We start from the raw sequence: 13988 nt of genomic DNA on the forward strand, positions 1-13988 counted from the left end.
TTGTGCGAAAAAAAAAATCGAGTTGCTAGATATGTAGTCAAGAGGTGAAAGTGTTTCATGTGTGGTCCGTCATTATGGGATCAGGGATCAGTGTTTTTTTTTTTTTTTCTTCAGTTACATACACATGTGAAGCAACCTTTTCAACAATGAACATTGTGAAAAGAAAACAGAGGAAGAGATTGACATATTAACATTTGGACTGCATCACAAAGATTGCTGTGACGGATTACAAATACTGTATGAAGAGGGTCACGGAGCATCAGGCATATTTGCACTCATCCAGCTTTTAAAGCAAGTTTTGAAATCTAACTTATTTGTCCTCTTATTATTGGAATATTATCTGTATTATTTTTGCTTAAAACATGTAAATTTAAGAGGGTGGCTTCATATTACATTTTAGGTTTCTGATGATTAAGCATATGTTGTTTTATTGCACATGCAGACATATTTAGTTAACCGAGCTGTTATATAACATAATTGCATTATTTTGGCTTGCATGTGGTATGGCGGCTCTCACACTGATGTCTTAGCATCGAAAGTGGCCCCCCCTCTAAAAAAAAATAATAGTGCAGATCACTGCTCTCGGCTATCCAACTGGCCTGTAAGCTCACAGTCACATCAAAACCCCATGATTGTGCAATATTGAATGTCCACGAAAAAAAGTGATGGTTAATTATTTCTCAAGCTGTCTGGTTTTCCTTGCAATTGACAAACTGAAATACTCTCAGAGTACTGATCTTTCAGTTATGGCTTTCTCGGACTTACTACACACTGTGGGGGAAGCTGGACGCTTTCAGGTCATTCATGTTTTGTTATTATCCTTGACAATGTTTCTATTTCCTTTTCATAACCTTGTGCAGAACTTCACAGCAGCGACTCCACCACATCACTGTTCGATTCCGTCATTGCAAAATTATTCGCTTGTCGCACCACGGGACTCTGTGAGGAACATCACGAAGGAAGTTGTACAGGTCTTTATTCCTCAAGAACGAGGCATTCCTGCAAGTTGCAGCCGCTACGTCCAGGCACAGTGGCAGCTGATGTTGAATGATTCAGCGACTGTCGGGGATGACATGAACATTCAGGGCTGCGTGGATGGCTGGGAGTTTGACACTAGCCAGTTTTCATCAACTATTGTCACAGAGGTTAGTAGGCAAAATCATGCACTGTGCAGTTGTAAATCGATGACATCACCTTAAAGGAACACGTGGAAGCTGCTTTCTTATAAAATTTATACAAGTACTGCACTGTATAATCATATTTCTACCCTAAGAAAAAGTTCTGCTGATATAAATTAATGCCTGCCAAGGAAACTGATCAAAGACTTGATGACGTGCTCAGGTTTTTAAAAATGAAAATGAAAATTTATGTATTTTTACCTTCCCTATCGAAGGTGGACGAAGGTTGTTTTCAACCCTGTTGTCTGTCTGTTTGCCTGTGAGCAGGATATCTCAAAAAGTTATGGACAGGTTGGGTGTGTGACACCAACAAATTGCGTCGATTTTGGTTTAGGTCCGGATCTGGCTGATCAATGAGAGACAAAATTATAAACTGTTCAGCCTGGAATAGGTACCAGGTGCTGTTTTCCTTTGATGGAATGAAATGATTGATGATGCAATTATTGTTGTTATTTGACTTGTAATTTCATACATGCACGATGATTATTGCTTGCTCGTACTATATCGTCAAGGATACTGACGTAAAGAGTAAAGAAATGTGAATTCGGTTTACAATATAAGCTGCCTCGACTCTCCACCATGTCTGGATGTTGGTTGACCCACTTGCTTTTTGGGGGAAGCTTGGCATCATGGCGAGACGGGTCCACAGTGGAACGAGTGCTAAGGGTTGGATGGTGCTATTTCCACATTGTTGTTTCCCAACCCTCCAACAGTGTGGTGGCGAGCAAATTTGGTACCATTTTGGTGATATCTTTGTTGCTGATTTGGCTTCCTCAGCTCCACCAAGTGCTCCTTCGTTGCTTTTTCATTGCCACTGTTCAGCCCTTTTCGTGCTGTCTGGATTGCCATGTCCATTCGACCCTCGCTGGCAGATGCAGGCTTTCACGAGTGGAGTGGCTTCGTTTTGTGGTGTGATTTAAAGTGTGTTTGGATGTGCTGTAGAGACGTGTTTATTTATTTATATATATATATATATATATATATATATATATATATATATATTAATATATTTGCCTTTGATGGCATATATATCAATCAATATAGTACTAAAACTCTCATCTTGTATGTATGTATTGTTACGAATTTGGAATTCAATTGCACACAACGTACAGGTTCCCTTAGTCAGCTATGTTGATAAGTGCATGTTCCCTAGATAGCTTACCTTCCATTGTTTAGATGTTTTGAAACCGATAAGATGCGCTGCGGATCGATTTAATAGTTAGGGAGCGAAGAATGGTCACACGTCCCTCCCCCCTCTTCTGCGAAGAGGAAGAAGAACCCTGCGGTGATGTCAACAACTCCCTCCCACCCGTGGTTAGGCGGGGGGTAGATCACGAGGGCATGAGTCACGCCGGGTGCGGGGGAGGGGGTGCAAAGGATAAAGAGGACATCTTTTCTTTGTTCAAGAAGAGTCCCGAAAGAGTTCGTGGGAGTCCCGTGGTAGGGCTGAGTTCGTGGGCTGAGTTCGTGAAAGTCCCATGTAAAGAGTTCGGGGGAGTCCCGTGGAAGAGTTCATGAAGAGTCCCGTTCTGAGTCCCATGTGCAGCGTTCGTGTGCTGAGTCCCGTGGGAGGAGTAAGCTTTTTTTGCTTCGGAGAGAGCAGTCGTTCAGCCATCGGGTCCTGCTTGGCTTGCTTGGCTTGAGGCCTTCGGAAGATTTTTGCTTCGGCTTGCTCAGTGAGCTTCAGCTGCTGCTTTGTTTTGGAAGGAACTTGAGCTGGTTGTTCGGCTCGAGCTGCGTGTGGAGGCTTCTTCCTCTTCTTCCTCTTCCTCTTCTTCCTCTTCTTCCTCTTCCTCTTCTTCCTCTTCTTCCTCTTCCTCTTCTTCCTCTTCCTCTTGGTTTGTGGAGCTTTTCGTCCCCCATTTTGTTTCCCGGCTTGGTGCGATGCGTCGGACTCTTCTTGGAGTTGGTTCCTCGGGGAAGCGACGCATCGACGGGACGGATCGGTGCCTCATCTCACCAGCATGTGTTGAGAAGCGTGGGAGGATTCGCGGAAGCTCGGGAAGGAATGCGGCTCACAGCGATTTGGATCCAGCTCGCTCTCGCTGGAGCCCAGGTCCGGACAAGTTGAAGACCACACGAGGTGGATAGGGTCGAGTCAAGCTCTGAGTTCCAGCTCACCTGTCCTCCGAGCTGGAGCTTGTGATTAAAGGCCTCAGCCACCGTTTCGCGTGTGCGTGTGTGTGTGTGTGTGTGTGTGTGTTTGTGTGTGTGTGCGCGCGCGCGTGCATACGTGTGTCCGTGGGCCCATCTAATAAGTAGGAACTGCTGTTAAGTGTAAATGACTGCACATAATCAGTAGACGGTTGTAGTTCTTTTGTCGTGCTTTTGTTGCTTGTATATTTGCATACGTGTTTTGCCTTATTTAATTGCATACGTGTTTCATTATAATAAATGTCCTTGTGTGAATGTAAACCTGCTCGTTGCGTCCATTCCCTCATTGACTGAACATTTCGTGTGATGCGAGTTAGAAAGCCGTTGGTTTTCCGTAATAGGGGGACATTTGGACCAACGGTTCTCGGCGATTACGCCGCTCGGAATTGCGCACGGACAAGCTCGCCTCAGCGGTTTGTTCCATACGAGTTCCGTCGGGTGGAATACCCCGGTAGTTGGATCACGTGGGAATTTAGGTACATTGAAGATTGGCAATCGACCCTACCCCACGTGATCTGCCGATTGGTGTATTTCGGTTCTTGTACAAGGACCCGTCGCTCGGAGTTATCCGGACGGCAATCTATATTCCGGGTGATCAGTCGGGCCGACTCGACTTGCGGCTCCGTTCAGAGCGGTCGGTTGGCAGCCGACCCCTGGCCAGTAACAGTATGTTCCCAAAATACAGCCAAAATGGTACAAAATTAATAGTGCAAAAAAATTTGGCCCGCATTACTCACCATTCTCCTAGTTACAGAGACATTCTCCGGTGTGCAGTATCAAGTTTCATTAAAATCGGGCAACAAAAAAATTATTTAAAAAAATCAAATCCTGATTCAGTCAAGTACTCTTTGGGAGAATTTGATCAATGCAAACAACCTCAGCGGTATAGTTCGCTGGAGCTACCTTTTTATTTTCTTGAAATGATTTCTTTAAAAATCTCAGACATTTAGTATAGACAAAGAACTATTTATTTTTAAGCATAAAATATACATTGCCATTTTGATCTAATACTTCCGTGTTCATTAAAAAATAAAATTGTGTTTAGAAAATTCCGCATAATAATTTATTCGACTTTCTTTTCTCCGTTTGTTTCTTCACATTGACGCGCAATATCAACGTTCAAATCGGGCAATGAAAAAAATTATTAAAAAATCAATTCCCGATTCAGTCAAGAACTCTTCGGGATTATTTGATCAATGCAAACAACCTCAGCTGTTTCGTTCGCTGGAGCTATATTTTTTTATTTTCTTGAAATGATTTATTTTAAAATCTCAGACATTTAGTACAGACAAAGAACTATTTATTTTTAAGCATAAAATAAACATCGCCATTTTGATCTAATACTTACGTGTTCATTAATAAATAAAATTACGCACAATAATTTCTTCGACTTTCTTTTCTCCGTTATTTTTTCACATTGACGCGCAATATCAAGTTTCGTTCAAATCGGGCAAAGAAAAAAATCATTAAAAAATCAATTCCCGATTCAGTCAAGTACTCTTCGGGATTATTTGATCAATGCAAACAACCTCAGCGGTATAGTTCGCTGGAGCTATCTTTTTATTTTCTTGAAATGATTTATATAAAAATCTCAGACATTTAGTATAGACAAAGAACAATTTATTTATAAGCATTGCCATTTTGATCTAATACTTCGGTGTTCATTAATAAATAAAATTGTGTTTAGAAAATTACGCACAATAATTTCTTCGACTTTCTTTTCTCTGGTTTTTTTTTTCACATTGATGCGCAATATCAAGTTTTGTTCAAATCGGGCAATGAAAAAAAATATTAAAAAATCAATTCCCGATTTAGTCAAGTTTTGGTATGACGATCCATAAAGTGCAAGGACAAACCATGGAGAATGTGTTGATACACCTCGAGAAACCGGTATTTCAGCACGGACAACTGTATGTGGCTCTTAGCCGAGGAAAGGTGAAGGAAAATGTCAAAGTATTCCTGAAGGATGGGAGATCAACCAATAATGTTGTCATTAAACACGTGCTTCGTTGACCGATGACTCCAAGTCATGACAAACGATTTTCTTCAAGTTAAAATTTGACCACTAAATAATGTTAAAATTTCGTCTTTTTTGGGGGGGTTCACGGGTTCACGGGTCATCTCGTGTATATATAATATGGAATAGGCAAAGCCGAGAAGCGAACGTAGAATTCTTCTTACATTCGCTTCTTAAATATATCAAATTAAAGTCTTTTTGATATGAAAAAATAAATATTACCTTAACATTACCTTCACAACAACAACTACACCGCCTAGAACAGGATCTCATCTAAAAAAAAATCCTCAACATTACCTTCACAACGACAACTACACCGCCTAGAACAGGATCTCATCTAAAAAAAATAATACAAGAAGTGAACGTAGAATTCTTCTTATATTCGCTTTTGACTTTACCTACAACTTGTTCGCAACTGTATACGCAATTTCCGGTTACTTCGGCCTGGATTCGGAATCAGCGATCAAATAACGTAAATCACGATTAAAAATTATTTTTTGATGATGCGGGAGATATCTTTATTAAAATCAGTGGAGGAAATATACACCATGTCTGATATTATTTGGGTATTTCATGTCTCCGACGATGCCTTTATCTCCCGGCATGCAGCATTCCCCATGACAAAAACCGGAAACAAAAAAAACGGAAGCAAAAGGGTCATAGGCAACGACACGGATTCACAATTGCCAGCGTATTGTGTTGTTTTTGTTGTTTCCTATTCTCTCATGTGCACACGTTAAGTAATATTCACAAGATAGAAATAAAACCCAATCGTGTTTAAACACCGCACCGCGTTTAAAAACAACCGGAAGCAAAAGGTCATAGTTAACGACACAGATTCCAAATGGCCAGCGGGTATTGTGTTGTTGTTTGTTGTTGTTTCCTATTCTCTCATGTGCACGTGTTCAGTATGAAGCTCACTGCATTCGCAATAAATATATATATATATATATATATATATATATATATATATATATATATATATATATATATATATATTTATTGCGAATATATATATATATATATATATATATATATATATATATATATATATATATATATATATATATATATATATATATATATATATACAAATAAACACGACATAATAGTGACCAAAGCTTTTCGTGCTGCACTCCTCAGAGTAAAAATCGCAGCAAGTGAAGAAGGAAGTGAAAGCGTGTGCTTTATACGCAGGTCTCTATAAGGTAGACGCTGATTGGTTCAGCCATAATGACGTCAAGGTTAATCTGAACACCCATTGGTCGGCTCATCATCTTCATCTTATATATATATATATATATACAGTATATACAGTATATAATATATATATATATATATATATATATATATATATATATATATATACAGTATATACAGTATATAATATATATATATATATGAAAAGAATCGCAATGAGGTTTGATGCTACGGCAGACACGATGCATTCTTCTCTTTCCATTCTGAACGGGAGGGCAGGGGGGATTTGGCTACACAAAATACTATGGCGATAACTACACGAGGGTTTCTTTATGGGTCTTGGTTTGTGCTTCCCCGTGGTCTCCAACATCTGTCATAACATAATGTAACGGTCACACGTCTTCAACGATGGTCACATTGCCAGCGGGGAGCCGGGGATGGAACGTACATCTCCACGTCCGCTTGGTGAATTTGGCATGAATCTGCATTCAAGAACACATGAGTGTGCTGAATCTACCAACAGGAATAGCCAAGTGGAGCTTTGTCGGCAATCTGCTAATGGAGGTGCTTAAAGCGTGAAACCTAAACTGCCTCTCTCATGGATTAATGTGCTTATTCCCTCTGCACTTATGGAACCCACTCCCAATGACCACACAATAGTTAATGAAAATATGAACTTATTTACAGGGAGGGAAAGGGCAGGAAGAAGAACATGGCCACGGCAAAGCAGCGATCACAAACTGTAACAAATGAAAAATTAAAAATACACCCAGCGTTCTGTCGGGACCTCGATGGCTTGTACGAACTAGAATGGAACTCGGTAGAGCATATAATCTCATCTCACACGTTCATGATGAACAAAAATGCCATTGTTAACTGAACAGCTTCTATTATGGCCCACTGCTATTGTGGCTCATGTACCCGCATCGTCCGTGCACCCTATTTTGTCGCATGCATTGCCATTATCCGTATCTTTATTGATTATTAGGATATTCAATGACCACTTCTGTGAACATTAAGGCTAAATTATGTGAATGAAAATGAACAGGAAAAAAAATTCAAATGATATTCCCAATGACTAGGCGGTCATATATGTATGAAGTTTCGTACCGATCTGTTGAGCGGTTCTGGAAAGAATTATTTTCTTTAACGTTCATATTTTCAATTCAATATGGCCACCAGACCGTGTGACCGATGGCGTCATAAATGCAATTCTTCCCTCACATCGGGTCGTAGATCAGATATATGAAGTTCCAGATTTTTCTGATGAGGATTTTGATTCAATCAATTATGACTGGAATACCACTTTACTGATGACATCATCGTTATCACCCTATATACCCCCATGGAAAGTTGATGACAGATGCCAAGTTTCAATTTTTTTCGTTGAGCAGTTTCAGAGATGATGTCTAATTTTTTTCCTTTAATCCAATATGGCTGCCATACCATTTGACCTATGAGATCAAAGTTATTAAAATATTCTCCATGGGGAGTCCCTCCTATGCTTAAAGTTTCACATTGATCTGACAAGCGGACAGGGTGTTACAATAGACAGACAGACAGGGGCATTACAAAAGTCTCACAACCCATTTGGGGCAAGACTAATAATCACTTAGCCCATTCACTCAAGAGGACGAGACTGAAAGGAGAGATGACGAGACATAAATATATCTTGCATTGTGCGAGAGATTATGGGGACATCCTAGGCCTTTCCCAATAATGTTTTCTATTAAACAACATAACATTCCACAGGTGCTTCGTTCGGTCACCTGCTGGTGGTCTACAAATCCATACTCCAATCATGGTGTATGTCGTGAAATACGTCCCTCGTTCAACACAGCATGGGGGGTCACTCCATGCTGGCTGTGCCGGAGCATTAGAAAGAGGGTGCAGGATCACATGCCTGGGCAACTACCTCCTCAGACCCCTACTGGTCATCGGAATTGGGGGGGGGCGGACTTGGAACCACCAAGGCCTCTACTCTTGTAGCCAATGTATGGCTCCCAACAGGATCTCTACCTCCTTTGCCTGTTAAGGTTCGGGAGCCCCAAAGCAGTCCTGGGCCCATCCCAATTCGTAATCTTCATCAATAATTTTTCAGACTCTCGAGAAAATCCTCTCCATCTCTTTGCTGATGACTCCTCTCTCTGCTGTAAGAGCCCTTATCCTTCAGATCGGCAGAAAGCAACCTCTCCCTTCTCTGAAGACATCAATAGAATCAGGACCTGGTCGAACACTTGGAAAGTCTTTCAACTATGAGAAATCCCACACACTCATCTTCATCCTGTCTTTTCAAAAGTCTTTTCTTTTTCATCCTTTTCATCTGGCAAAACTTCCAATCTACTTCCTAAACAAATGACTTGAAGTTAAGTCACTCAAACTTGAGGGCCTCATTGCCAGCCATGATCTGCCTTGGGCAGACTAGATTTCCAAGATGGCCTCAAAGGCCAGCCAGGCATCATCCATCATGCAAGGTCTTTCTTTGGCCAAGCTGAACTTTTGACAACTGGCAAGGCTTTCATTCACAGCTTGATGGAGTACTGTTCTTGCCTTTGGACTAGTGCCCCTGCCTCATGCCTTGCCTTCTTGATTTAACTGTCAAAAGCAAGGCGCTCAAAATCAGTGGGATCTCCCATGACAAAGGTGAGTGCCTTGACCTGTTACTTTCACATTGCAGAGAGGTTGGAGGCCTTTATATTCTACCACCTCCTTTTTGGTCTCACACCCTCACCCCTCTCTTGGCTCCGTAACCCCATTTTTGTTAAAGTCACAAAATCCAGGCTCACTGCTCAACTCCACTCGATCGTTCCTCTTTTCTCTTGGCTGTGGGACCAACTTCCCCAGTTTGTTCAATCCAATTCTTCATTCCAGAGGGTTTGTTTCTTTACTGTTTTTTTTTTCCCCCATTTTCCCCTTCCTTTTCTTACCTGGTTTCAGCTTATGTGTAGCATGTTCACTCCACGTGTCCTTCTCCCCTTCCCCTTGATCTCATTCTCACCTCTACTCTGCTCTTGGTGTATGCACGTCCCCCTTTCCATTTTGTTCCATTCCATTCTGCTCTAGCTTTTCCACGAGCCTCAACCATGTCTTCAAAAAAGGTTAATTAGGAGGAATAGTTGTTCAATTATGAGGTATGGAGAATTGAAGAGATAATGAATGTACGAAAGAAGGAAATAACATGCAGAAAGAGTTCATTATTTTTTTTTTTTCAGTTCAGTGTGCAGTGTGTGTCAGTCAGTCAGTCATCTGTGTGTGTGTGTGTGTGTGTGTGTGTGTGTGTGTCCTCCATAACTCCCACACCATGAACCCTAGCAGCCCCAAACTGTGCATGCTTACTAAGAGAAATCCAAGGGAGTGCATGAATGAAAATTGGGTGTTTGGGATAATTTAAAGACCCATTTTGAAGATAATTAAGGGCTTACCTTCTTGAAAGGCTTATCCTTGGTCAGCCCAACTTCACCTCACATGGGTCTTGGCTGCCATTTTGATTTGGTCTTCCAATTCAGCCTACTTTAGCCAAAATGCCTTGCCTTGAAACATGTCGTAATGGTTAGCTAATCGCTTGCCAAGCCTGAATGCCTTGCCTGTACAATCGAGATTCATGCCGACGAATCACTGTATACATTGCTAATCACTTGCCAAGCCAGCCGTTCCTTATCAACCGATATTCGTAAACCAGGGCGATACAGTGCTTGCTTTAACCGTTTCATTGGAGTGTTTGCTTGAGTGCTTAAGCCACTTGGTAAGAGCTCTACAAGCTGCTTCGTCTGAACCATCTGATTATTTTAATTCCATCCATATGACGGACGCAGATTGCATCTATTTAAAAGTATTAAGAGATGGAGAGTGGCGTTTCAGATCTACCAAATATTTTCCGCCATTTGAACCAGAAGCATTCCCGAATCTGCAAGGTGGTTCTGAAAATTTTTAAAAGACAGTGGGAAATCAATAAAGTATGATGAATTACCTGAAGGCTCCTTTGTTCATGTGGTGTTTAGAGATCCTCCTGACTCTGAAAATGCTATAAAACTTAAAAAGGAGATCCCTCCTCCATATTCAGCAAAGCGATGGGGTTCACACCTGTCTTTTTACAATGTGGCAGTGCTGAGTAAGCAACATGGCAAGGTGACGTGAACGATATGACATACGCAGTTCAGTCGCCTGCTCCACCCGCTATGTACTGTGTTAATTCACAGGCAAAACAATAAAATAAGTGTGTGTGTGTGTGTGTGTGTGTGTGTGTGTGTGTGTGTGTGTGTGTGTGTGTGTGTGTGTGTGTGTGTCTGTGTGTGTGTGTGTGTGTGTGTGTGTGTGTGTGTGTGTGTGTGTGTGTGTGTGTGTGTGTGTGTGTGTGTGTGTGTGTAGTTCATGAAGCATAACATTCTCTGCTAACTCCCCTGCCTGTATATCTCTCTCTCTCTCCCATCCTCACTCTCCCTCTCCCCCCCCTCTCTCTCTCTCTCTCTCTCCCATCCTCTCTCTCTCTCTCTCTCTCCCATTCTCTCTCTCTCTCTCTCTCTCTCTCTCTCTCTCTCTCTCTCTCTCTCTCTCTCTCTCTCTCTCTCTCTCTCTCTCTCTCTCTCTCTCTCTCTCTCTCTCTCTCTCTCTCTCTCCCATCCTCACTCTCCCTCCCCCCCCCTCTCTCTCTCTCTCTCCCATCCTCTCTCTCTCTCTCTCTCCCATCCTCACTCTACCCCCTCCTAATACAGTGCAGCATCCTCCCACACCCTCTCATCTCTCTCCCTCTACCTCCCTCTACGTCTCTCTATTTCTATCTCTGCACGTATCCCGATGGTGGTTATGTCTGGACAGTGGTTATTTCTAAAGGTGTCTGGATGGTGGTTATTTCTGGACGGTGGTTATCTCTGGATGGTGGTTATTTCTGGACGGTGGTTATCTCCGGATGGTGGTTATGTCCAGACGGACGCTCCCCTCACACTGCCTTAGCTTGCCCTTCCCTCACGCTGCCCTCCATTGCCCTCCCCTCATGCTTCCTTCCCTTGCCCTCCCCTCACATTGCCTTCCCTTACCCCACCACTCATTGCTCCCCAACCCCTCCTCACTCCCACCTCCTTCACCACTCCCCCCTCCTTCCTCACATCCCCACCCCTCCTCGGTCGCCATCCCATCTCACTTTCCCAGCCCCTCCTCGGTCTCCCTCCTTCCTCACTTCCCCTCCATCCTCTCTCCCCTCTATCCTCTCTCCCCCTCTCCCCTCTCTCCCGCCCCTCCTTCTTACTCCCCCCCCCCCACCTTAATATTCCAATTACCAAAGTGATTGGTTGTATTTGCTCGAAAGTAATATTTAGTAATCCCTACTATCAACGTTTAAAACTCTAAAACTGATTAAAAGAAACACTTAATGATTTTCCAAAGAATCTCCAGAAGACCAAAATATAAATGTCACAGATATCAATGCACCTATGAATTAACTCACAACTTTCAAAGTGGTAACTTAACTCAGGTAAACAGTTTGTAAAATAAACTTCAGCACGTTACAAATGGGTGAAGGGTTAGCTGTTAACATGTTTGAAACAATCTTGTCCAGTGGGTGTGCACAAATTGGAATCCGACCGGCCAGTCTCGTTGCCAGTCCTCAGAGGGTGATCTTGGTATCACAAACGTATACAGAAGAATCCGAGTCCACAAATAAAATGGATTGATGTTGAATTATGTATTGCATGCTATTAAGGTCCACGCGTATTTGGCACCAGGGTGAGTGAGGAGCAAGTGAAGAAACGGGAACGCTGCCATCTCGATGCAGCCCGCAAAGAGATGCCTGCTTTGAAGTCGTCTCCGAGGCAATAGCAGGGCAGTAGATTTGTTGAGTAGATTCGTCTCGTACTGGTCACTATAAAAGAAATAGAAGCTTTGAGCACAGGTGTGAAGATGGTTTTATAATCAGGACTTTGGAGTCATGGAACTAGTCCTGGTTCGCATGCAGCACTCTCAATTCCCACTTCACTGGATGAGATGCATTTTAAAATGCATTCAGCCACATGACAATGCAGCCCACAGCCATTGCTCCTCTCAGTTCGAATCTCCCTCCATCCTGATCTTCTGAGGCAATCTGTCAGTAATTTATTTCATTTTCAAATTGTCAATAAGTCTTTGTTCATCTTTGATCCAGAGATATTTTATGTTGGCTAGGTCACGAATATCTCAGAGTCTGGTTTTCATATCTTGTGTTGTTGTCCTTTCAAAGTTTATTTCAGCATTGGCTGGTTCGTCATGACATTCATCATGGCCAGTCACGTGCCAGTCCTCAGAGGGTGATCTTGGTATTACCGAAGTATGCAGATGAATCCGAGTCCACAGATCGAGCTGATTGATGTTGAATTCTGAACTGCAGGCTGTTAAGGGCTACGCATACTTGGCAACAGGGTAAGGAGCGAGTGAAGGAACAGGCAAGCTCCGCCTTGATGCATCCAGCAAGAGATGCCTGCTTTAAAGTCGTCTCCGAGACAACAGCCAGTCAGTAGATTCGAGTACCGGCCAGTAGATAAGAACTACCATCTTTGAGCGCAGGGTGAAGCTGGTTCTTTAATCAGGGCTTTGGAGTTGCGAAAACAGTCCCGGTTCGCATGCAGCACTTCCAATTCCCTCTTTACTGGGTGAGCTGGATTTTAAAATGCATTTGGCCACATGAAAATGCAGCCCACTGCCATTGCTCCTCTCAGTTCACATCTCCCTCCCTCCTGATGTTCCAAGACAAGCTATCAGTAATTTATTTCATTTTCAAATTGTCAATAAGCCTTTGTTCTTCTTTCATCCAGAGATGTTTTATGTTGACAATGTCACGAGCATCCCAGAGTCTGGTTTTCATATGTGTTGTGGTCTTTTCAAAGTTTTTTTGCAGCCTTGGCCAGTTAGTCATGACATCCATCAAGCAATTGGGGCATAACACAGCTTTCTTCAACTACAAGCAATGAATTCCTTTTTGTAGAACACAATTATTTTATTTTAGTACAAAGCCCTTTCCCCCAACAGCTCCAGTTAGCAGGGCAATGGCTGCCTAACAATACTGTACAGCATATGTTTTTTTCCTGGATTATAATATTCTGATGAAATAATACAATTAACTTTCATCTACAGCAATTCTATTTATCCTGATCCATCGGCACATATGAAGCAACAACATCCAACATGCTCAGACCAGAAGTGTACCCAAGCACCTCCACTCATTTGTTACTCTTTGCATAATTTTATTTGCATCAATTTATCTTATTCGAATAAATTGCCAGATACCTCTCAATTTTACATTGTTGTACTTTTTGTTGTTTATTTGTGCTCAAATTTCATTTCATATTTTTCAAATGATGCTGCACTAAAACCACAGGTTCTGGATACCTTGGACTCGAGCATATTCACCAAGAAATAGTACACGATTTCCATTTCATTGAATGTTTCTTTGTTGACTCGATGATACAGCTCAGGCT

At 42.1% G+C, this 13988-nt stretch overlaps 1 protein-coding gene across 4 annotated transcripts in view; it reads left to right on the top strand.

Moving 5' to 3' along the window:
• Positions 1 to 696: 696 nt before the first annotated feature.
• LOC147011744 (solute carrier family 22 member 6-B-like) overlaps positions 697 to 13988 on the top strand; it is a 51607-nt gene continuing 38315 nt past the window's right edge. The window contains exon 1 of one of the 4 annotated variants that reach the window (XM_085857835.1): positions 697 to 1145. In XM_085857835.1, coding sequence (XP_085713961.1) covers positions 747 to 1145 — 399 coding nt within the window. In that variant the 5' untranslated portion in view covers positions 697 to 746. The remainder of the gene's footprint in view (positions 1146 to 13988) is intronic. The other 3 variants (XM_085857834.1, XM_085857832.1, XM_085857833.1) reach the window with 3 other exon arrangements.

The sequence above is a fragment of the Eptatretus burgeri genome, chromosome 15 (genome assembly GCF_056783735.1).
Source record: "Eptatretus burgeri isolate ZD-2024b chromosome 15, Ebu_testis_v1, whole genome shotgun sequence".
In the NCBI taxonomy this organism is placed as follows: Eukaryota; Metazoa; Chordata; class Myxini; order Myxiniformes; family Myxinidae; genus Eptatretus; species Eptatretus burgeri.